At 34.7% G+C, this 25,369-nt stretch overlaps 1 protein-coding gene across 1 annotated transcript in view; it reads left to right on the top strand.

The window, feature by feature from the left end:
• Positions 1 to 3,439: 3,439 nt before the first annotated feature.
• Positions 3,440 to 25,369, top strand: part of Terb1 (telomere repeat binding bouquet formation protein 1) — a 40,415-nt gene continuing 18,485 nt past the window's right edge. The window contains exons 1-11 of the mRNA XM_013365418.3: positions 3,440 to 3,524; positions 9,228 to 9,338; positions 9,525 to 9,653; positions 10,737 to 10,868; positions 12,262 to 12,322; positions 12,410 to 12,525; positions 12,614 to 12,736; positions 17,850 to 18,002; positions 19,874 to 20,005; positions 21,679 to 21,804; positions 23,429 to 23,589. Of these exons, the coding sequence (XP_013220872.2) occupies positions 3,494 to 3,524; positions 9,228 to 9,338; positions 9,525 to 9,653; positions 10,737 to 10,868; positions 12,262 to 12,322; positions 12,410 to 12,525; positions 12,614 to 12,736; positions 17,850 to 18,002; positions 19,874 to 20,005; positions 21,679 to 21,804; positions 23,429 to 23,589 (1,275 nt within the window). The 5' untranslated portion in view covers positions 3,440 to 3,493. The remainder of the gene's footprint in view (positions 3,525 to 9,227; positions 9,339 to 9,524; positions 9,654 to 10,736; positions 10,869 to 12,261; positions 12,323 to 12,409; positions 12,526 to 12,613; positions 12,737 to 17,849; positions 18,003 to 19,873; positions 20,006 to 21,678; positions 21,805 to 23,428; positions 23,590 to 25,369) is intronic.

Here is a 25,369-nt window from a genome sequence, read left to right as displayed (position 1 = left end):
GAGCTCAAGGCATCCTATGCTCTTCAAACTGAGGGTAAAGCCCGCGGACTGCGCTCCCACGCGTTGGGGTCGTTTTATTCCAGCCTGGGGTCCCGTCCATTACCTCCTGTGGAAGACTGGTTGCCCAGTTCTGCCCTCAGTGTGCCTGGGATGCTACACTCCCCCGAGGGTCTTTACTTACCGGCCCACCGCGAGGCGTTGAGCTGAGGCGGCGCCTTCTAGAGCAGGCACTCAGACCTTTCTGCAGCCCCCGCAGCTCCTGGTGGGAGAGATCCTTGCCTTGTTTCCCTTAGGCGTCTGTGCACGGCAGCGACAGGTGCCTCCCAGGTGGTAGTGGCTGGTGAGATAGCGGCTCAGACCCAGGGCAAGGCCACGTGCCCGAGGCAGTAGCGGCGACGGCGGTAGGTGGGCTGGGTGCTCGGCTAGGCCGCCCTCTGACTGCACTTGCTCTCTACCAGGAGCCTGGTGGAGAAGAACCCTGGGGACCGCCTGTGCTCTTCAGAAGGAGCCCTCGGCTCCTCAGGTGAGCCAGGCCGCGGTATCATTGAATGGCATTTGAGGAAGCAGGGTGGTTAGGATCCCCTTCTGAAAAGATTCCCGGTGTTAGCTGGGTGAGGCGGCAAGGGGTCGTGCAACCATCTACCATTAATATTGTGGAGCCAATTGATCCCTAAGCGCGTTTCCTGGGACCTGAACGATTGTTATTTCACAAACCATTTGAACTGTTCTAACAGAAAATTCCTATTTCATGTTGCATGTTTGCCCTTCCTCCTAGCCTCTCCATTAAGAGGTCATTTTCCGCCAGGTGTGAGTCAAAGCTAAGTAGCCACTGATAATGATGGCAATTAGTGGCAGGATTTTCAGCCCTCTCTGCCAGCCTTATGCGCGGAAAAATGTCATTTTTTTTCTGATAATTTGGGATAATATGTAAGTTCCAAAAAAGTTTTTGATCTAACATTTTGTAAGTTAGGTGAAAGGGGCTGGACATGGATGTAACTCCATGGTAGATCACCCTGGATTCAATAACGTTGGGGGGGGGGAGTGTGAGAGAGGGGGCCATAGGTCAGACTAATTAAAATGAGGAAATAGTTCTTAAGCTCCCCCACAAGATAAAAACATCATTATATGATACAGTTGTCCATTTATAACAGTTTTTTAAATCTTTTTTCCAAATGTTAGCCAGTTTGCTCAATGGTGAAAAATCTATATGAGAGTCAGTCTAATAGAGGATAAAATCTTCTGGCTTCAGATCTTCTTGATTCCCATTCCAACCCCTAGCTGTTTGAACTTGGGAAAATCATTTAACCTTTTGTCATCTATCTTCATCAATATGGCACCTTCATAAAAATTTTTGCAAAGACTAATAATATAATATTAATGTAGTGTAAAGAACCTACAGCCTGGCCTACAGTAGATATGTACTGAATATTATAAGCCATTATATTATAAATAAGAAGAAAAATAGGAAATAGTAGAATAAAATAAAATAGAACCACCCTAAGACAACTGTTAATATATTTCTGTCTGTTTATTCAATCTTATTTTGCCTTTTATACCATAATTTTTAAGTGTTTTTTGTTCTTGTTAACTTTGTAACATAAGTGTTTTTCCTAGCTATTAGAATTTTCTAGTAAATGTCAATGTCTCATCCTGAAGATGTACTAGTGTAATAATCATTTCATTTTTTTTTTTTTAGTTGTAGATGGACACATTTGTTTATTTATTTATTTAGATGTGTTGTTGAGGATCAAATCCAGTGCCTCTCACATGCTGGGCAAGCACTCTACTGCTGAACACACACCATTTCTTTTTTAATGTGATAAGAAGTTAGAAATAGCAAAACTAGTATAAATTTTACATTAGTTTATAAAAGATTCTCACTTAAACTTTTTTTTTTTGCTTAGGAATTTTATTTTCATTTTGAGAGTAAGAATGAAAAATAAAAAGGATAATTGGATATCTTTCTTTGACAACATATTGGAGTAAACAAGAATTTGAATTCCATAAGTCCTGATTTGTTGTTTTAAATTAATTGAACTCTGTTTTTGAAATAATTAATTTAGCATTCTAAAGTAGAACATGTAAAATGCCATATCAGAGTTGCTAATTATTTTAAAACTTCTTCCTGGGTACACACCTGTAATCCCAGTGACTTCAGAGCCTGAGGCTGGAGGATTAAAAGCTTGAGGCCAGCCTCAGCAACTTATCTATCGAGACCCTGTCTAGATAGATAGATAGACAGACAGACAGACAGATAGATAGATAGATAGATAGATAGACCCTCGGACCTGGGATGTAGCTCATGGTAAAATATCCCTAGGTTTGATCCCTGGTTCCAAAATAAATAAATTAATTAAATAAAAAAATTCTTCTAACAAATGATATATACAAAATTTAAGCATAGTGGTAGAATACCATGTTGAAAATTCATGTGTTGTTGGAAAAAATGTTTAGTATTTTTTCTTTTCTTATTTCCATGGACTGAACCCAGGAGTACTTAACCACTGAGCCACATCCCTGGTTTTTTTATTTTGAGTCAGTGTCTTGCTAAGTTGCTTAGGACCTCGATAAATTGCTGAAGCTGTCCTTGAACTTGTGATCCTCCTTTCTCAGCCTCCTGAGTCCCTGGGATTACAGGCGTGTGCCATCATTTCCAGTGAAAAAATGTTTTTTAAAATATATATATATATTTTTTTAGTTGTAGATGGTCACAATACCTTTATTTTTTTTATTTTTATGTGGTGATGAGGATCTAACTCAGTGCCTCACATGTGCGAGGCAAGGACTCCACTCCTGAGCCACAACCCCAGCCACGAAAAAATGTTTTATATTATTAAACTTAGCTTGTGAAGAAAAATGGAGCTCTGGGCTGGGGATGTGGCTCAAGCGGTAGCGTGCTCGCCTGGCATGCGTGCGGCCCAGGTTCGATCCTCAGCACCACATACCAACAAAGATGTTGTGTTCGCCGAGAACTAAAAAATAAACATTAAAAAAAAAAAAAAAGAAAAATGGAGCTCTAAAGAGAGTATCCTGGATCTGTGTTTTAAACCTCTGATTCCTGGAAGGATTTTCAACTGAAACTGGGATGGAGATTTACAGGAAAGAAAATAAGGAAATAGGACCCAAGGAGGACTAGTTAGGTTTAATCAATCAGTCATTTGTTTAATAAAATTTGTTGGGTGCCTATGGTGCTTCAGAACACTAGATGTATTTATGTATGTTTTCAAATTTAATTCTAGTAACAACTCCATACATAGAAATATCAGTCCTATTTTACAGGTAAGGAAACTGAATCTCAGAGAATTTAAGCAATGTGCCCAGTATCATACATCTATTAAATTGAAGATTAAATCCCTGGTTTTCTGGCTTCACGAAAACTGTTTTTGCCTACTTCCTTTACATTTATATTTCCGGCATTCTTTAAAATGGATTTAAATTGAGAAAATTCCTCTACCTTACAGATGTAATATAAGGAAAAAGAATACAGACAAACATGGAAAGTGAGGATACAAAGAAAATACAAGGTGAGAAATTCATGAATCATATCTGCAGTCAGTTCTATAATATACTTGTGGGATATACTTCAGATTATCTGACTGGATCCAGGAAATGAGTCATTTAGCAATTTACAGAAATATTGAGCACCTTCTCTGGTTCTCACATTATTCCTGCCTTCAGGAAACTGGCAATGGAGAATAATGTTCTGAATGCCGAATGATAGTTGATTTAATGATAGTATATCAAAGTATATACTTTAACAGTGGGAACCTGAGAGGACCACTGTTAAAGTATGCCTGGAGGTGTAGATGTCAGTATTATTCTTGGAAAGATAGAAACAGAATCCCTAGACATGGAGGAGGTCAACCACAGAGGAAATAATAATAATAAAGTATGGGGAATAACATTCCCTAATGCATGTCATCCCATGGTTTTAGCTGAAGAAAAGGACCCTCAGAAAAGACAGAGACATTTCAGAAAGGGGGAAAGAAAGAGTCAAGAATTTGATGTCTTGAAAGTCAGTCTTAGGAGAATGCTTCATGAAAAAGATTGCTTAAGAGCATTAGTGTCAGATGTCACAGATGAGAACTGAATTATCCCCTGGATTTTGAATTTAGGATGTTGTTAATTTTATTAACAATACATTTGATAAAGTTCAGTATGTTTAGAATATATATATTAGAGTGGAGTATATTTAGGTCTGTGTGGGAAATGAAGATGTTAAGACAGTATTGAATAGCTTATTCTTTTTAAAAACTTAACTGAAGATATATAGTAGTAGTTGGAGGTTAAAATGTCAAGGGAGTCTCTCTCTTTTTTTTTTTTTTTTTTGTTAGTGTTGGGGGGGATAGAAACCAGGACCTTGTGTTTGCTAGGTAAATGCTATACTGCTGAGCTGTACTCCCCAAACTCCTTTGTGTGTGTGTGTGTGTGTGTGTGTGTGTGTGTGTGTGTGTGTGTATGTGTGTGTGAGATGCTGTATTACCTAGACAGGCCTCAAACTTCTGGACTCAAGGGATCCTCCTGACTCACCCTCCCAAGGAAGTGGGATTATAGACTTGTACCACAGTGCCAAGTTTATCAAGGAAGTCTTACCAGGTCATAGAGACAAAGAATCTTTGAAGAGAGAATGGAGATTCCAGAGAAAAAGAAATTAAACAATCTGGAGAGATAGGAGTTAATTGTTGGCAATGCCTTTCTCAGACTACCTATCAAACTTCATTTGTCAACCCTTCAATCTCAGTTCCATACTCACTCTTTCATTTTATGACTTAACTTGGTTGCCCCCAGAATGCCCCCAGAAGTAGACCTTTTAGACAAGGATTTGAGTGTAAGTACTTTTTTTGAAAAAAGAATCTCAGGAAACACTGGCTGCAAAATGAGATAGAAAAGGGAAGACAGACAGAAGAGTACATTATCATGGGTTCTAGAGCAAAACTCCACTAGGAAATTCTACGAGTTGTGTGCCTAACTCATCCCAGCCAAAGGGTGAAGGTATTTATCCATCAGTTCCCATTGGTCATTCATTTATTAACATTGTGAATTGTATCTAATTGTGATTTTGGTTTGCATTTCCCTAATAGTTAACAATGTTGGGTGTCTTTCTTCTTACTTATTATTAACTTATATTTAGAGAAATGTATTTTCAAATCCTTCACACACTTTTAAATTGCCTTTTTGTTATTGAACTTTTAAGAGTTCTCTATATATTCTGAACATACGCCTTTTATTGGGTATCTGATTGGGAGGTCTCTTCTTCCAGACTGGATTATCTGTTCACATTCTGGATGGTATCTTTTGAAGCTCAAAAGTTTTCCATTTTTTATCAAATTTTCTTTTATTACTTGTGCTTTTGGTATTATGTGCACTTCAGTTTTTGTTTGCTTGTTTTCTTCAGGAATTATTGAAGGAACTTGGTTGCTCAGCCTAGAGAAGATAAATCCAAAATGAAACATGATAGATATAGTTGTCATTAGTTGCTTTTACTGGGAAGGGAAGGCATATGATAGATTTTAAAATGAGATGGAAGTATGAAAGAGAGTGGAGGAGTACATAAGGAAGTTGTTTCTCTCACCCCACCTTGTGTCTAGACTTGAAATTCACGTGTCCCATCAACACGTTGTTGATGTAACTTATTGATAGCCATAAAAACTTACCATCGTGTAGTTTTTGTTAATATATAAAATGATCATTAAATACTTTCCGTTCCCAAAAGAAAACTTGGTGATAGATTTTGTACTGTGTTTTTCTTTGATAGCACTAGGGACTTTTCCATTGAGCTACACTCACAGCCCTTTTTATATTTTATTTTGAGACAAGTTGCCCAGGATGCTCTAAGCTTTCAGTCCTATTGTCTCAACCTCCTAAATTACTGGATTATAGGCATGTGCCAGCCCACCCAGCTTGTGCTATGGTTTTTTGACTAACAAACTAGTGACAAATTATTCCATTGAAACAAATTGCCAGCTGGATTTCTTTCAAGAGGAAGACTAAATATTGATTGATAATAGGAATTAGTTAATTTTTAGTGTGTTTCTCTGTATTTTTATGTCCTCCCTTTATTCTATGTCTTTCAGAACTTTGAATGTTAATTCAGGAATTATGCCACAGCCTATATATAATTGTATTTAAATCCTTAAAGAGAAGAAATTGTTTAAGGACTATAGTATTATTTGCTGTTTAGTTATAACAAAGTGTACACATTGATTAGTTTTGACACATGTATAACCATGCAAACATCATCATATTCAAGATTGTGAATATATCCTCCAATGAGCTTTAGTAATCCCTCCCTATATCCCTTCTCAGGCTCTCTTTTCCCAAGCAACCACCAGTCTGTTTTCTGTTACTTTATATGAGTTTGTACTTTTTCAATACATGGAATCATATAATGTGTTTTTTCTCTCAGCATAATTATTTTGAGGTTCATCCTTATTTCATGTTAACAGTAATTAATTCCATTGTGTGGTTATACCATGACTTGTTTATCCATTCATCTGCTGATAGATATTCTAGTTGATCTGGTTTGTTTTTTTTTTTTTGGCTATTACATATAATGGTGCCATGAGATTTGTATGGACATATATCTCCTTTTTTTAAGTATGTATGTATGTTTGTTTGTTTGTTTAATTATTTATTTATTGGTACTTGTAATTGAACCCAGGCATACTTTAACACTGAGCTACATCCCCAGCCATTTTTATTTTTTTATTTTGTAAGAGGTTGTCACTCAATTTATTAGGGCCTTGCTAAGTTGCTGAGGTTGGCCTCCAACTTTGTAATCTTCCTGTCTCAGACTCCATAGTCACTGGGATTGTATGCCACCATGCCTGGCTATATCTCCTTTTTTGGGAGATACACCTTTTATTTCTTTTTTTCTTAACTGATGGCACTAGCTAGACTCTAGTATGATGCTAAAACTAGACAAATCTGTCTTGTTCTTAGTCTTAGATAGTATTCCCTGTTAAGTATGATGCTAGGATTTTGTTTCATTTTGAATTCATAACTGCCAGGGTTGAAGAAGTTCCCTTCTATTCCAAGATTGCTGACAGTTTTTTTTAATCAAAAATGAATGTTGGATTTTATCAAATATTGTTATACACCTATTGAGATGACCAAAAGGTTTTTATTATATTATATTGTTTGATTTTTTTTTTCAAATCTTAAATCAACCCTCCATCTGGGATAAGCCCACTTGGTCATGCTGGATTTAGTTTGCTAAAATTCTTTAGACTTTTTGCATATATGCTCATGAGGGATATTGGGCTGTAGTTCTATTTCTAGTGGTTTTGGTATAAGGGTAATGCCAGTTTCAAAGAATAAATTGAGAAGTATTCCTTCTCTCAAACTTTTGAAAAAGCTTGTATAGAATTGGTATTATTTCTTCCTTAAATGTTTGGTGGAATTTACAAATGAAACCATCTGAACCTGGTGTTTTCTTTATGAAAAGGTTTTAAACTATGATTTCAGCTTTCATAGATGTAGGCCTATTCGGGTTATCTGTTTTCTCTTGAGTGAGTTTTGGTGATTTTATATCTTTTAAGCAATTTGTGTATTTCACTTTTTAAGCAATTTGTGTATTTCACCTAAGTCATGGACTGTATAGATATGAAGTTAAACATAGATTCTATAGAATCTATGGTAAAGCCATCTCTTTTATTCTTTTTTTTTTTTTGGTTCAACAAGATTTATTTTTTGAATTTGTTCTTTTTTTTACATGACAGTAGAGTATATTTTGACATACATACATGGAGTATAATGTATTCTAATTAGGATCTCATTTTAGTGGTTGTGGATGATGTGGAGTTTCACTATCATGTATTCATATATAAACATAAGAAAATTATGTCCAATTCATTTTATTGTTTTTCCTCTTCCCATCCTCCTGCCCTTCCCTTCATTCTTCTTTGTCTAATTCAATGAACTTCTATTCTTTCCTCCACCTACTTTATTGTGTGTTAGCATCCACATATCAAAGAGAACATTTGGCGTGTGTTTTTTGGGGACTGGCTTATTTCACTCAGCATGTTTCCAGTTTACCCAATACTGGCAAATGCCATAATTTCATTCTTCTTTATGTCTGAGTAATATTCCATTGTGTATCTATATTACATTTTCTTTAGCTATTCATCTGTTGAAGGGCACCTACCTTAGGTCTTTCATTCTTTTTTTAATATCTTTTGGTTGTGGTTGGACACAATGCCTTTATTTTATTTATGTATTTTCATGTGGTGCTGAGGATTGAACCCAGGGCCTTGCATATGCTAGGCAAGCACTCTACCAGTGAGCCACAATCCTAGCCCTGGTTCTTTCATTCTTGATAGTGGTAATTTGAGTCTGTACTCTTTTTCCTAATTAGTCTGGCTAGAAGTGTATCTTATTGTTCTTCTCAAAGGACCCTCTCTATTGGTTTTCTATTTTACTCATTTCTGCTTTCATTTTATAATTTCCTTTTCTTGATTACTTTGGGTTTTTCTAGTTTTTTAAGGTGAAAGCTGAGGTTTCTGATTTAAGACCTTTTTTTATAACATAGGTATTTATAAATTACTAATTTATAGATAATATAAATATATAGGTAAATCTATAGATGCTATAAATTTCCTTATAAATACTGCTTCAGGGGCTGGAGATGTGGCTCAAGTGGTAGCGTGCTCGCCTGGCATACGTGCGGCCCGGGTTCAATCCTCAGCACCACATACAAAACAAAGATGTTGTTTCTGCCGAAAACTAACTAACTAACTAACTCTCTAAATAAATAAATAAATAAATACTGCTTCAGTAGCATTCTACAATGTTTATATGTTTTCATTTTCATTCTGTTCATTTCTAAATGGCAGATTTTTAAACCACTGTAGCTTCACTTGAAGAGAACAATATTTGTACATTCTATTTCTGTATGCCATGTTAGGGTAAAACCAAAGAACTAGAAGAAGTTCATTTTAAATGTTTTTACTTAAAGAATGTCTTTCTTTTTATACATTTTTTGTTTGTTAGCTTACATTCTAGGGCTGAGGATTTCGCTTCAGTTGATAGAGCTCTTGCCAAACTTGAGTGGAGCCTGGGTTTAGACCCTAGCACCATACACACACACACACACACACACACACACACACACACACACACGTCAAAAGTTAAACATTCCAAAGCTATGTAATGGGAAAATGCAATTGAATCATTAGTCTTTGAAAGAAAACTTTTAGTTCAAATTAATCAAAATTTTTCTTTTTTAGAAATGAAGACTGACCTGAACTTATTATTGGAATGTCTAAAGTATCAAATGGACAATCCATTTTCACAAAAAGAAGCTTTGGTCACTATTCATTCAATTTGTCAACAAAACAGTAAGATATTATAATGAATTTTATCTGATTCTAGTTACATAGTACTGTGATATCAAATATGCATGTTTTTTCTCTTCTACTCTTTTACTCTGTATGTTATATTACTTTCTTCAAATGATTTTTAAATTCTCAACAGAATAATGGAAATAAATATCATTTCTATTTTGTTTTGTTTATACCCAACAGATAATGCAGGTGTTTATTTTCGGGAAATTGGTGGTTTGATGTTTGTAAAAAATCTTGCAAAGTCAAGTGAGCATAGCATGGTAAAAGAAGCAGCTTTATATACATTAGGAGCAGTTGCAGAAAAAAATGGTAATATGTAAAATTTTATTTATTATCTTTAAAGTGTTATATTTTACCAAAAAGTAATTGTAGAATTAAATTTCTGTTTTACATGTTTGATTAGCTTTATCCAGGTATTTAAATCAAAAGATGTAGATAGTTCACAACCATCTTGTATGCTTTGGATATAACTCTTCATGTTGGCAAGAACACTTTTCTGCTGTGTTCCTGAAAAAAGGTTGAATGTGAACCATCAGTTTACCAAACCAAATTTATACTTTTATATTTCTAGTAACTTAATATGTCACCAACAAATATTAAGGACCAAGTTTTGTGCTAGGCATTGAGGATACAGGGATAACTAATCTTTGCCCCTGAGAGAGGGGATAGTAGTTGGTGTAGGGCACTAAATAAAATGCCTACTATATTACTGTGTTCAAATTATTATTTCTTTGTGAAATTCTACTTATTGCATGAGTGTCTATAAAAAAATAAATAACCACTGTCAGTTATTTTATTTTATTTTTGAAAGACTTTGATTTCTAGAAAAGTCTCCAAAAATGCACAGATATAATTTGTCCCTTTGTTTTCTAGAGCAGGATTTTTTTTCATTACTTCTTTTTTAATATTTTTAGTTGTAGATAGATACAATAGCTGTATTTTATTTATTTATTTTTATGTGGTGCTGATGATTGAACCCAGTGCCTCACAGGTGCTAGGCAAGTGCTCTACCATTGAGCTACAACCCCAGCCCCAGAGCAAGTTTCTGAATTTTCTTAAATTGTTTTTCTTGGTTTGTTTAGTTATTTATCCTCTTAAGTTTTTGTCTGATTTTATTCAATGTTTTATTTTGGTTTTTACTGAAAACTGTAAAGGATATTAATACATGTTTAGAGCCTAGAGCCCACTTTTGGTTAAGATACTACTGTTCTAAAGTGTGATACTTAAGTATGATATATCAGTTTGTCAGGAATTTTGTTATATTTCTAATAAGTATCAAATGAGTTCAGGTGAAGAACCTCTCACAGTTTGGCAGCTTTGTATTTTGTTCAGCATTCTTTAAAACTAGTTCTCACTAATTAATTGAAATTAAAATTATATTTTATATTTCAGTTTACTGTCAGCAAACTTTGTGTACTTCAGAATTCTTTGAAGACCTAACTTTATTCTTATCTAATGATGATTCAAACACAAATTTGAAAAGAATGTCTGTATATGTTATTTTGGGTCTGGTTTCAAACAATAGTAAGTATATTCTTTTATGAATGTTTAAAAACCTTTTAAATAATAAATTGGAATAATCGTTAATCTTTTTATTCTAGTCCTTATATCAGTGTCCTTTTTAAATCTCATTAACTTCTGAGAAATACTAGCTTAAAGAAAAAGGAATTAATAGGATACATTTAGTCATTTGATGTTAATTTTAATAAATAGAAAGTGATTTGTACTATTTATTGAACATTTGAGATATAATAACTTTTTAAAAATATATTTATTTTTTAGTTGTAGTTGGACACAATACCTTTATTTTATTTATTTTTATGTGGATCTAACCCAGGGCCTTGCACATGCTAGGCAAGCGCTCAACCACTGAGTCACAACTCCAACCCCAACCCCAGCCCAGGATATAATAACTTTTACAAGAAAAAGCATAGCCTTTAATGAATTTAATTGATTGATTTTTTTAACTGAATTGACGAATTAGTTACAAAGTTTACTGTATCAGCCAGCCATGGTTTTTATTTTAGGATAATATTAGATTTATAGAAAAGTTGCAAATAGAATGTAGAATGTTCTTATACATCTATTGTTCAGTGTTATTATTATTATTACTTTTTTTTAAATTGTAGATGGACACAATACCTTTATTTTATTTATTCATTTTTATGTGGTGCTGAGGATTGAATCCAGGGCCTCACACTTGCCAGGCACTTGAGCCCTCTACCACTGAGCCACATCCCCAGCCCCTCAGTGTTTTGTTTTGTTTTTTTAACATTGCTTTATTTAGTTCTTCAATTTGTCAAGCATTTTATGGTCATTTAAAGTACTTCTAGATTTTATATTTGTTTTTTTGTAAAACTTATAAAAGACTGAATTTATTTTTTTCTACTTTGGAGCATATTTTGGTACTATAACAGAGAACCATGATGCAAAATCAGTGTTTTATGATTTTTAGAGGAAATTTGAATGTTGTCAGTCTCTAAGTATAAATAGTGCCTTTGCCATAATGATGTTAGTTATAAATTTTTATCTCCTATAATTCTGTTATATTTTGTAATGATATATTCAGCAGACATGGTGATGCATGCCTGTAATCCCACCAACTCAGGAGGCTGAGGCAGGAGGATGCAAGTTCAAAGCCAACCTCAGCAATTTAGCAAGGCCTTAAGCAAGTTAGAAATACCTTGTCTCAAAATAAAAAATTATAAAGGGCCTGGGGGACTGGGGATGTAGCTCAGTTGGTAGAGTGCTTGCCTTGCATGCATAAGGTCCTGGGTTCAATCCCCAGAACCACCCAAAAAAAGGGGGGAGGGGCCTGGGATGTGGCTTAGTGGTTAATTGCCCCTGAATTCACTCTCCAGTATCCCTCCCTCCCAAAAAGTCATATTTATGTAATACATGACTTTTTTTTTTTAAGAGAGTGGACAAACACTTGTGAGAGAAACAGGTTGTATTACAGTTCTGTCACAATTATTCAGGTAAACAAATAAAATTTTTTTATAGTTATTCATTGCTTAAGACCTTAACCTATTTATATTAATTTACTTTTCTTTTTAACCTAACAGGACAGTTCTTTCAAAATATGAGTTGAATTTGTCAGATAAAAATGTTTTCCAGAGTTATCAGTTATGGTCTTCAGTATGTAGTACTCTGTGTGTCTGTGTCAACAATCCTCAAAATGGTAATTATCTCAAATATTTAAATATAAAGACAGTAATGAAAACTGGTATTTTTCAAATGTCAAATAAAAACTGATTGTCTTCTTTCAGATGAGAATCAAATGTTTTGCTGTTCACTTTTTTCACATGCTAATGAATGGCTAACAAATTGCATGAAACCTGAGATAATTCGCCCTATTTGCTCATTTATTGGACTTACTCTTGCAAATAACAGTAAGTGTTTATTATTCTCTAGGTCATTCTTGAAGAAACATGTTTCAAAACTTAACAAAAATATTGTTAATAGAATTGAGTTGATTTTATTCTAGTAATATGGGTCATTTTGGAAGCATTCAGAGTTTTGAAGATAAAACTCTTAAAAGTAGATATTTGGGGGCTGGGGCTGGGGCTCAGTGAAGCACTGAGTTCGACCCTCAGCACTACATATAAATAAATAAAAAATAAAGGTACATCAACAATTAAAATATATTTTTTAGAAAAGTAGTTATTTTGGGGAGGATATTTAGAAGATGGTGACAAAAACAGTTTTTTTTTTTTAATCTCACCACATAGCCTCATAAAACAGAGCAACTAGGTGGTAAATCTAAAAACAGAAAATGTGTATTTTTGGCCACATGGAATTAAATTAGTAATGAATAAAAATAAACATCTAGAAAAGCCCCAAATATCTGGTAATTAAAGGCCCCAATTGTCAGTGGTGGTATGAGAGGTCACATGACCATAACAGATATTAAAAGAATAATAAAGGAATAGTAGAACAACTTTATGTCAAAAAAATTGATGACTTAAATGAATTGGACAAATTCTTTGAAAGATACAACCTACCAAAGTTCACTCAAAAGAAATAGATAACTTGAATATTCTTATGTCTATGAAAGAAATAGAATTTGTAGTTTAAAACCTTAACACAGAGGGAAATCCATACCCTGATGATTTACTGGTGAAGCCTACCAAGCATTTCAAGAAAACAAAACATTGTATATAAATTATTCCCAGAAATAGAAATGGAAGAAACACTTCCCAAAATATTCTGTAAGGCCAACATTATACCCATACCAAAACTGCCAAAAAGCATTATAAGGAAACTGTAGGCCAGACTGCCTTATGAACAGAGGTGTGAAAATTCTTAACAAGATGTTAATGAATCAAATGTAGGAATAAAGAGAAAGGATAATATACTATGACCAAATGACACATGTCCCAGGAGTGCAAGATTGGTTTAACAGAAAATTTACTGCATTCACAGGAAAAAAAAAAAAGAACTATAGAACAATCTCAATAGAAAAGCTTTGCCATAATTCAACTTACATTCATGACAAAACCTCTTGGTAAACTAGGAATAGAAGGGAATTTCCTTGTTGTGATAAGGGGCCTCTCCACAATACTACAGCTAACATGTATAATGGTAAAAGACTTTAATACTTACTCTGTGAGATTGGGGAAAAAGAAAAGATAAGGACGGTCACTCTTGCTTCATTTCACTTTTTACCATATGTCTTGTCTAGTACAACAAGAGAAGAAAAATGAAGAAAAGGACTAGAGCTGGAAAAGGAATAAGATATGTTATTATTATTATTATTTTACAAATGACATGACTATCTATAGAACATCCAAAAAAGCTACTAGAACTAATAGTGATTTTAGAAAGGTTGCAGGTGGTAGAAACCTTGCTTAGCTTGTGCAAGGCCCTGGATTCAATTTCCAGCACCACAAAATAAAAGGTAACAAAAAAGGGGGGGGGCGCAAAAGATTTGAAGAGGTAGCTTCTTAAAAAAAATTGTATGTTAAATAAGCACTTGAAAAGATACTTGATCATTAATCTTTAGAGAAATCTATAACCCATGTGCACTACCACTATCTATGCACTAGCATGACTAAAAGTAAAAAAAAAAAAATTGGCAATGTTAAATATTGGTGAGAATGTGGAACAATTAGAACTTTTATACATTGCTGATGCAGTCTATATTCAAGTGTTTTAATACTCAGAGGACTGTATTTCTAGAATTCTGAATATTGGAACCTATTTCTTTGGTACCTTGTCATTTCTTTTTTCTCTCAATGCCAGCTTAAAAGATTGATAAATATAGGACTTCATTACTCTCAAAAAATTAGTATGAAATATAAATTAGGGCTAATGATATACTCAGAGGTGAAATACTTGCCTAGCATGTGCGAAGCCCTGGGTTCAATCCCCAGTAGCTTGTAAAAACAAAAACAAATATAAATTAGAGGAAATTTGAAATATTTAGCATACAAGTATAAAGCAGAATGTTCCTCTGCATATAAGCTTGAATTTTTGTTACTTAGGCTATAAATAAGCATCTTTGTGGCAATAGAGAGCCAGTTTTCATCTAAGCATTTAAAAATACTTCATTTTTTTCTGAGTACAGCAGCACTTGTCTGTAATCTCAGCTATTTAGAAGTTGAGGCAGGAGGATCTCAAGTTCTAGGCCAGCCTGGGCAACTTAGTGAGACCCTGTCTCAAAGATTAAAAAGGGCTAGGGTATAGCTCCCCCAGCTACACCCTGGTGGTAAAGTGCCCCTGGCTATGCACGTATACGAACATACACACATACATATGTACATACATACACACATGGTTGTGTCTATACTTAATACATCCTTTTGGAGAGTTCAAAGTTTAACTCAGTAGTATAACTCTTGCCTATCATATGTTAGGCCCTGGGTTTAATCCCTAGCACAAGAGGAGGGGCTCTGATGTGGGGAGATGGGAAACTCCTTCCTTCCCTCTTTCTTCCCTTCCTCCCTCCTTCCTTCCATTCATTCCCAGCTCTTTTTATTTTTAATTTTTCTTTCTTTCTTTCTTTCTTTCTTTCTTTCTTTCTTTCTTTCTTTCTTTCTTTCTTTCTTTCTTTCTTTTCTTCCTTCCTTCTTTCTTTCTTCCCTTTCTTTCTTTCTTCCCTTTCTTTCTTTCTTTCTTCCTTTTCTTTCTTTCCTTCCTTCCTTCCTTCCTTCCTTCCTTTTTTCTTTCTTTCTTTCTTTCTTTCTTTCTTTCTTTCTTCCCTTTCTTTCTTCCCTTTCTTTTCTTTCTTTTCTTTCTTTCTTTCTTTCTTTCCTTCTTTCTTTCTTTCTTTCTTTTCTTCCTTCCTTCCTTCTTTCCTTCCTTCCTTCCTTCTTTCTTTCTTTCTTTCTTCCTTTCTTTCCTTCCTTCCTTCCTTCCTTCTTTCTTCCTTTCTTCCCTTTCTTTCTTTCTTTCTTCCCTTTCTTTTCTTTTCTTTCTTTCCTTCTTTCTTTCCTTCTTTCTTTCTTTCCTTCTTTCTTTCTTTCTTCCCTTTCTTTTCTTTTCTTTCTTTCCTTTTCTTTCTTTCCTTCTTTCTTTCTTTCCTTCTTTCCTTCTTTCTTTCCTTCCTTCTTTCTTTCTTTCCTTCTTTCTTTCTTTCCTTCTTTCTTTCTTTCCTTCTTTCTTTCTTTCCTTCTTTCCTTCTTTCTTTCTTTCCTTCTTTCCTTCTTCCTTCCTTCTTTCCTTCCTTTCTTTCTTTCCTTCCTTCCTTCCTTCCTTTTTTCCTTCCTTCCTTCCTTCCTTCCTTCTTTCCTTCTTTCTTTCTTTCCTTCTTTCTTTCCTTCCTTCTTTCCTTCCTTCCTTCTTTCCTTCCTTCCTTCTTTCCTTCCTTCCTTCTTTCCTTCCTTCTTTCCTTCCTTCCTTTTTTCCTTCCCTCCTTCCTTCCTTCTTTCTTTCTTTCTTCCCTTTCTTTTCTTTTCTTTCTTTTCCTTCCTTCTTTCTTTCTTTCTTTCCTTCCTTCTTTCTTTCCTTCCTTCCTTCTTTCTTTCCTTCTTTCTTTCTTTCTTTCTCTCCTTCCTTCCTTCTTTCCTTCCTTCCTTCTTTCCTTCCTCCCTTCCTTCCTCCCTCCCTTCCTTCCTTCCTCCCTCCCTCCCTCCCTCCCCCTCTCTCTCTCTCTCTTTCTTTCTTTCTTTCTTTCATGCTAGGGAATTGTACCCAGGGATATTTTACTGCTGAGCTACATCCTCAGCCCTTTTTATTTTTTATTTTGAGACAGAGTTTCATTAGTTGCTTAGAACCTCACTAATTTGCTGACATTGACCTCAAACTTGTCATCCTCCTAACTTAGCCTCTGAATTACTGGGATTTCAGGCATGTACCACCACACCCAGCTAGAATTTACTCTTTGAAAAAGTTTTTAAGTTAAAAATACTCTTTAAGCCATGCACATGCATGTACAAAAAAAAAATACTCTTTAAGCTGTTTTGGAGTCTCCATGATATTGAAAATGCTTGCTTGTCCTTAAATAATATTTCCTTGCAGTTTCTTTCTCGGATGTAGAAAATTCTGGATGTAATATTTTTAGATTAATATTCTATTACATTAAACAATACAAAAATTAATTTTTGCCTTAAATCATCTTGGCTTTATTTTATGGAACTAGGCTAAACTGGAAAAAAAAGATTTGTGACAGAATTATATCCATTTGTCTGTTTTGGGGATAGGGGCTGTGGAGACTATTGAATCCATAAACCCCCCGGGGACATTTCCCCTTCAGAATCATTTGCAACAGGGAAAGAATGGACTTTAAACTTAAAAATATGTACGTGTCATTGAACTTTTGTCTAGAATAGTTGTTATAGCTCAGTAATATAGTTTTATGCTCCAAGAAGTTAAAAAAGTTTTGTTTATAAGATGGATGAGATATGGTTTTGGAACAGTTAAATATTTGCCCTGGGGCTGAGGATGTGGCTCAAGCTGGAGTGCCGCTGGCCTGGCATGCGTGCGCCCGGGTTCAATCCTCAGCACCACATACCAACAAAGATGTTGTGTCCGCCGAGAACTAAAAAATAAATATTAAAAAAAAATTCTCTCTCTCTCTCTCTCTCTCTCTCTTCTCTGACTCTCTCTTAAAAAAAAAATACTTTGCCCTTTGTAGATTTGAGCAATCTGCAAAGAAATTGTGTTATGTTGGAATTTCAGAAAATGGTTTCTTGCTATTTTTTATTCTAAGCTAAATTATTAAGTCTAGTCCTTAGAGCTATATTAAAAGGCTTGTTTAATACCGTTGAAGGATAGTTTAATAATGTCTTTCTTACATTATTACTAAATGAAATTAAAAACTTCTTATACAGAAGAAAGCAATATTGTATAATACACGTGTTTATACTATGTCAAAGTGAAGTGCTTGCATAAATAAGTAATTTATCATATGATTATGTATATGTACAGGTAAAGACTAGATGTTTAATTCTTGGAAATTTTTAGAGAGTATTTGAAAAGTCAAGTTAATGTTGTACAAATTAATTGAATGAAACTACATGTTTTGTTTGAGATATTAATAGTTCTGCTACTTTATTCCTTAAGCATATGTTCAGAAATACTTTATATCTGTGGGTGGACTGGATGTATTGTCCCAAGTTCTTGTACAACTGGAATCTGATTCTCACAAGGCTCTTTCCAGTGCTAAACTTGCAGTGGTGGTGACAAAGACAGTGGATGCATGTATTGCTGATAATCGTAAGTAAAAATGCTTAGTAAGTTTTCTACAATTTTGTTAGAATTTAGCATGGTGAGGGTTGAAATGGGAGATTAAACACTAACATGGATTAGGCTTCCAGCTTCTCACACGTGGAAAGGAATCTAGAAATTATCTAATCTAATACTTTATTTTCCCATGCAAATTACGATTTCACTAAGAATTCATATAGGTCTCTGACTTCAAGCCTAATGATAGAATCAAAAGAAGATCCTGGGCTAGGATTGTAGCTCAGTGGTACAGTGGTTGCCTGGCATATTTGAGGCACTTGGTTAGATTCTCAGTGCCTCATATAAATAAATAAATAAATGTCCAACAACTAATATTAACAAAAAAAGAGAAGATCCTATCATTCCTAAACCTTTATTTCACTGAAAAAAAAATCAGCATTAAATATTTTAGATGAGAAATCAAGGGCCATTTTTGTGACATAAGGAATGGAAAACCCAATTTATAGTTTTTTTAAAAATATTTTATTAGTTGTTGATGGACCTTTTTTTTTTAAGAGAGAGAGAGAGAATTTTTTAATATTTATTTTTTAGTTTTTCGGCAGATACGACATCTTTGTTTGTATGTGGTGCTGAGGATGGAACCCGGGCCGCACACATGCCAGGCGAGCGTGCTACCGCTTGAGCCACATCCCCAGCCCTGTTGATGGACCTTTATTTATTTATATGTGGTGCTGAGAATTGAACCATTGCCTCACACATGTTAGGCAGGCACTCTACACTGAGCCACAACCCCAGCCCCCCCAATTTATAGATTTTTAAGAATTGTATAAAGAATTAAGAATGCCTTTTTCTAATGAATATTTGGCCTGACTTACCCAATACTCCATAGCTAGTAGAAGAGCCAGACTTGTACACATGACTGCTTCTCATTTGTACAGACAGCAAGGCATTGCTAGGTGTGGTAGCACAAACCTGTAATCCCAGCTACTCATAAGGCTGAGGCAAGAGAATTGCAATTTTGAAGCCAGCCTCAGCAACTTAGTAAGACACTGTCTCAAAATAAAAAAGGATAAGGGTATAACTCAGTGATAAACCACCCCACAATTCAATTCCCAGTACCAAACACACACACAAAACCCACTGAGGAATGATTTCTGTATAGCTTTGTAATAAGAAACTCTATTGTCATTCAAAGAGAACCAAAAAAATGTAGGTGGTCTTTTAAAAAGAAGTTATTGAATGCCTGTACATGTTGAGCTCCAAAGAGATAAAAGGATTAAAATATAGTCCCTTAAGGAATTCCCAGCATTCTTGTCTATACCAGTATTGTTAGACTCTGGGTGAACCTTATTAAAATTCCCATGAGAGAAGTATAACTTAAGTAGACTTTTGAATTTTGTCATTTCTTCAGTACAGGTTCACATATGCTTCATTACATCACTAACATCACTAGAACTTTGGTCAGTTAAGAGAATATTTCAATGTTAGGATAGGATTAGATGAGATTGTCTTTATTGTCCAATGAACACAAGAGGCGATATGTCAGGTGACAGTGGGCATATTCAGCTTTTAGGAAAGCAGAATCTACATGCAACATTATGCAGAATAATTAAGAAGAAACCATTCTTCAAAAAATTTGCTTTAGAAGAATTAATGAAGACTATTACAGCAAATCATCATCTTATTACAGTGAATTCAGTTATACATATGATATATGTATATGTATAACTAAATTTATACATATATATTAGATGTTTATATATATTTTAGATATTGTATAGATACAATATTCTTCCTGGATAAGCTCTTCAAAACATAGCATATGTAAAAAGAAGTATCATATGTATATTTTTAAGTTTTAAGTTTGTACTTACTTTTTTTTCTCTATTTTATACTAATAGCTGCTTTTGGAGTAGTACTATCCAAATACCACATCGTTTCCAAACTTTTGACATTACTGTCTAATGAAAGTCTGGATTCAGGAGAAAAATTTAGCATTATACTTGCTCTTGGTCATTGCACAGAGTATTGTGGTAAGTATTGAATTAGTGTGCTATTTTTTTTTTTGAGAGAGAGAGAGAGAGAATTTTTTAATATTTATTTTTTAGTTTTCGGCGGACACAACATCTTTGTATGTGGTTCTGAAGATTGAACCCAGGCCGCACGCATGCCAGGCGAGCGCACTACCGCTTGAACCACATCCCCAGCCTAGTGTGCTATTAAAACAGTAGAAATACACTGGTGTTTCCCCCCCTAGTCATAGGAAAAGCTTAAAATATTACCTTTTGCTGAGTGTGGTGGTGGTATAGGCTTATAATTCCAGGAGGTTGAGGCATCTGAGCAACTTAATGAGGCCCTGTCTCAAACTAAAAATAAAAGGGATTGGGATCTATCTTGGTGATAGAATGCTTGCCTAGCATGCACAAAGTCCTGGGTTCAATCCACAAATATGAATATGGCAAATAAACAAATTATTACCTTTCTCCCAGTCAGTAAGATCTCTAATCATTTTAGTTCTTCATCTTCCTTCAGACATTATATTCAGTCATTCACCGAGACCTGTGGTTCTACTTTTCTTTCCCCTTCTTATCTCTTTCTGTATATCACCAGTAGTGCTACCCTCCTAATTTAGGACTGCACCTCTTCAACATCTTTCACACAGTAGCTACCTCCCTATGCTCCTTTTCTTCTTCTTTTTTTTTTTTTTTAAGTACTGGAGAGTGATGCCAGTCGCTGTACCACTGAGCTATATCCCCAGCCCTTTTAATTTTTTATTTTGAGATAGGGTCTTGCTAAATTTCCCAGGCTCACCTTGAACTTGATCCTATTGCCTTAGTCTCTGGGTTAGCTGGGATTATAGGCCTGCATACCACACCTAGTTTCCCTAACTCCATTTTCAGTCCCCTTTTCACATTGCTGCACAAATTTGATCCTATATTACTTGTTGAAAACCTTTGCAGGTTCTTTCTTCTGCTACCTGTTACTCTATCCCGTCTATTCCCTTTCTTCTTCCCCTTCCATTTTCCTCCCTTTCTCCACTTTCATCCTATTTTTAATATCCTCTCTCCAATCTATTCTTTCTTTCCAACCCTATCCACTTCTATTTCTCTGTCTTCAAATCTTCCTCCTCTTACCCCTTTCCACTTTTCTACTCTTCTCTCTTTTTCTCTTGCTTTTTCTACTCATTCTTCTACTCTATCCATTTCTCTATTCTTTCTCTTAGCCTCTATGTAATTAGTATCAACTCTACTTTTCTTTAATCCAAAGTGAAGACAGTTTACTTTTCTGAGGTATGATACTACTCTGTGGCCGCATTTCAGAAATCATCACTCATGAGTCAGGCTTTTTGTATAAGCGAATTATTTCTTAAATTGAAAATACTTTTAAAATTGGATTTTAATCTACTTTTAAAAATTGTAACTATTTTGCCACACACCTTTAATCACAGCAGCTTGGGAGGTTAAGGCAGAAGGGTCACAAGTTCAAAGTCAGCCTCAACAATTTAGTGAGCCCCTAAGCAACTTAATGATACCCTACCTCCAAATGTAATAAAGGTGGGGTGGCGGCTAGGAATGTGGCTCAGTGGTTAAGCAACCCTGTGTTCAATCCCTGATACCAAAAGAAAGAAAAAAGAAGGATTATGATCTGTGCATTTAGTTTTTTGATAAAATAATTGTCTTGTTTTAATTTTTTATATATTTTCCAGAGGAAAATCAGTATGACCTTTTTAAAAACAATGGGCTTCCACTCATGATACAAGCCTTAACAGAATCTCAGAATGAGGAACTAAACAAAGCTGCCACTTTTGTACTTCACAACTGCAAAAAAATTAGTAAGTTTACTATTGCTATAAGAGGGTACCAACCAAAGTTTATAAAGGGGGAGTTGTACATGCTTTAATAAGCCAAGCCCTATTAGCTTCCAGGTTCCTCTTGTACTTGCAAAGCAGAGTATATAATTTGGTTGTGATAACCAAGGCATTTTCAGCATATACAATCCTATATGTAAGAGAACATATAGAGAGCAGTAATAGACATAATTCACTTACTTTATATAACCTAACAAATTTAGTTTGTGGGACTTAAATTTAAGAAACTAGTGTGATTATCACTTAAGTCCTAATAAAAATTACATTCGTTTATTTTTAAAAATATTCTTGAGTTTCTATTATGTGATAGATATTAGGGATACAGTATAAGAAAATATATAACCTTGTACTCATAGAACTTAGAGGAATAGACAGTAATTGAATAATCTATCCAATGGGATTATATATTACTATAAAGTGACATAGGGTTATGAAGGGGTGGAATGCAGATATTTGATAGCCTTTAAGAAAGAAATCTGACCAGGACTTGAAACACAAAGGCTTTGGAGAAGGTGATTCTTCATCTGAGATCTGATTATCTAGAGGTAATTAGGTAAAAAAGAAGGGAATTTGTTATGGGCAAGTCTCTCATCCCAAGCAACAGGCACACAGGCCCTGTGGTAGGAGGGAAGCTAGTATGTTGAAGGAATTAATGACCAAGTGGCTGGAGCATAGAAGCCAATAGCCATGATAAGGATTATTGTCCTTGTAGAAGAAAAATTGTATATAAAATGTGAAGAAAGGATTTTAAAGTTTATATGAAGGAACAACATCGTGAACACTGTTTTATTTTTTTTTTTTTTATTTTTTTTTTTTTTATTGGTTGTTCACAACATTACAAAGCTCTTGACATATCATACTTCGAACAATAGTTTCAAGTGAGTTATGAACTCCCATTTTTACCCCAAATACAGATTGCAGAATCACATCGGTTACACATTCACATTTTTACATAATGCCATACTCGTGACTGATGTATTCTGCTACCTTTCCTATCCTCTACTATCCCCCTCCCCCCCATCTTCTCTTTCTATCCCATCTACTGTAGTTCATTTCTCTCCTTATTTTTCTTCCAATTCCCCTCACAACCTCTTTTATGTAGTTTTTTATAACAATGAGAGTCTCTTTCCATTTCCATGCAATTCCATTTTTCTCTCTCTTTCCCTCCCATCTCGTGCCTCTGTTTAATGTCAATCTTTTCTTGTGAACACTGTTTTAAAAGTAACTATTTGGGGATTGGAGAGGTAGCTTACTTAGTAATGTGCTTAGCCTATATGGGACCCTGGGTTCGATCTCCAGTACTAAAAAAAACTACTTTAAAACCAGTAGGTATTTATTGTACCTGGAATAACATTTTCATGTTCTTCTTTTTCCTGTAATTCTGAAGAATTATGTTTAATTTATGACCGTTTGAGTTCTGGGCCTCTGCCAGACACTCTTATATTTATTTTCAGTACCGGTTGAGTACCTACAGTAGTCTGAATGGACAAAATTTACAGAGGGGTGGGATGGGGCAGGTGGTTATCCTTTAAGTGTTGCAGTTACTGGTAATGGATAAATTCATCATTTTCCCCCCATTATTATGAAGCTGAGAAATTATCTCTAAGTCTAGGAGAATATTCTTTTGATGGAGATGAAGCAGAACAATTAAAGGACATAAATGTGAAAGAGAAGAATCTTGAAGAGCACTGGAAGAGAGCAAAGGAAATTCTATACAGAATAGAACAGCTTGAAAGAGAAGGAAATGAGGTTGGATTTTTTTTGTTGTTTCCAAGAATATAGAAGTTTTTCCAAATATTTTTTAACAGAGTTGGAGAGTAAAAATTTTTTTTCTTCCCAAGTCTAAAAAATATTTTAATGACTTTAAATGTAAAATTTAATAGTAGGGGATTTGGGATATAGCTCATTGGTAGAGTGCCTGCCTTATATGCACAAAGCCCTGGGTTCAATTTGCAGCACCACCAAAAAAAAATTAATAGTAATAATTGAGGAATCATCCTTGGATACAGAACAAAAGATATTTTTAAAAAGTAGAAATGATACAAGGTGCCTTAGCATATGCCTGTAATCCCAACAATTTGTGAGGCTGAGAAAGAAGGATCATAAGTTTGAGGCCACTGTTGGCAACTTAGAACCTGTCTCAAGATAAAATAAGGACTAGGGATGTAGCTTAGTAAAGTCAAGTCCCCTGGATTCAGTCCTCGATACCAAAAAAAAAAAAAAAAGCAGAAATGATGACTAAAAGTTAAGAGATATTGAAGAAAGAGGCAACAAATCTAACATCTGAATTATAGGAGTTTGAGAAAGAAAAAAATCAGTCAAATAATTTACCCCCATTCACATACACACACAATGTACCTTCACAGGGATATGTTTTGAAAAATGTGTAGTTAGGCAGTGTCAGCATTGTGTGAACATCATAGAGTATAACTACAGAAACTGAGGTGGTGTAGGTCATTCACTCAACATGATTTCTTGATGTAGTCAAGAGATGCAATAAACTTGAGTTTGTGTGGGGTTGCTGCCAGCCTAAAAGATCACATTGTTTTATAGTAAACTTGTTTTTACTAGGTGTGGTGATACCATGTCTGTAATCCTGGCAACTCAGGAGGCTGAGGCAGGAGGATTACAAGATGGAGAATAGCCAGGGTAACATAGAATTTTTTATTGTGTATCAGAATAAAAAATAAAAAGGGATGGGAATGTCTCTCAGTGGTAGAGAGCCCCTGGATTCAATCTCCAGTATTATTAAAAAAAAATACAAGATTTGTGTGGTTTTTTTTTTTTTTTTGTAATTTTTGAGACGGGGTCACACTATATTGTCCAGGCTGGCCTCTCTTTTACCATTTTTAATGCCTCAGCCTCCCAAGTACCTGGGATTATAGGTGTGAGCCACCATGTCTGACCTTTTTTTTTTTTTTAAGTAGAAGGAATAACATTCTAAAATAATGATTAAAAAGTATGATAAATAAATATATAAACCAGCAACATTGTTATCGAATATTATGTACTTTTGTTTTTATATAACTAGTACAGTAGATTTATTTACACTGGCATCACCATAAGCATAGTGATGTGTTGTGCAAAAGTGGCTCAGTGGTAGACTGCTTGTGTGAGGCACTGGGTTCAATCCTCAGTAAAATAAATAAATAAATAAATGAAATTGTTATGTCCAACTACAACTAAAAATATTTTTAAAAATGGTTATCAATCTCATCTGTTATGCTATATACTTAGTGGGATCTTTTAATATGGAGAATTATGTTCTTTAATATGAGGGAAAATTTTACATTGGTCTGTGATGCTATGTACTTCCTTCCATTTTCTTTAAACTTCTTTTTTTAAGCAGTTGGACTTGCAAATTGGTTTTCCTTGTCATTTCTCTTATTTTCCCTCACTTTATCTTTTTGTTGTGTATCTGGGAAAAGTTCTCACACTTATTTTCTAAATTTTTACTTCTGTTACATTTTTAATTACCAAAGTTTCTTTTTTACCTCCTTTAAAGAATCATGGATTTAAGTCTTCGTTT

Source organism: Ictidomys tridecemlineatus, chromosome 15 (genome assembly GCF_052094955.1).
Source record: "Ictidomys tridecemlineatus isolate mIctTri1 chromosome 15, mIctTri1.hap1, whole genome shotgun sequence".
Classification (NCBI taxonomy): Eukaryota; Metazoa; Chordata; class Mammalia; order Rodentia; family Sciuridae; genus Ictidomys; species Ictidomys tridecemlineatus.
This window is presented reverse-complemented; position numbering and strand designations above follow the sequence as displayed.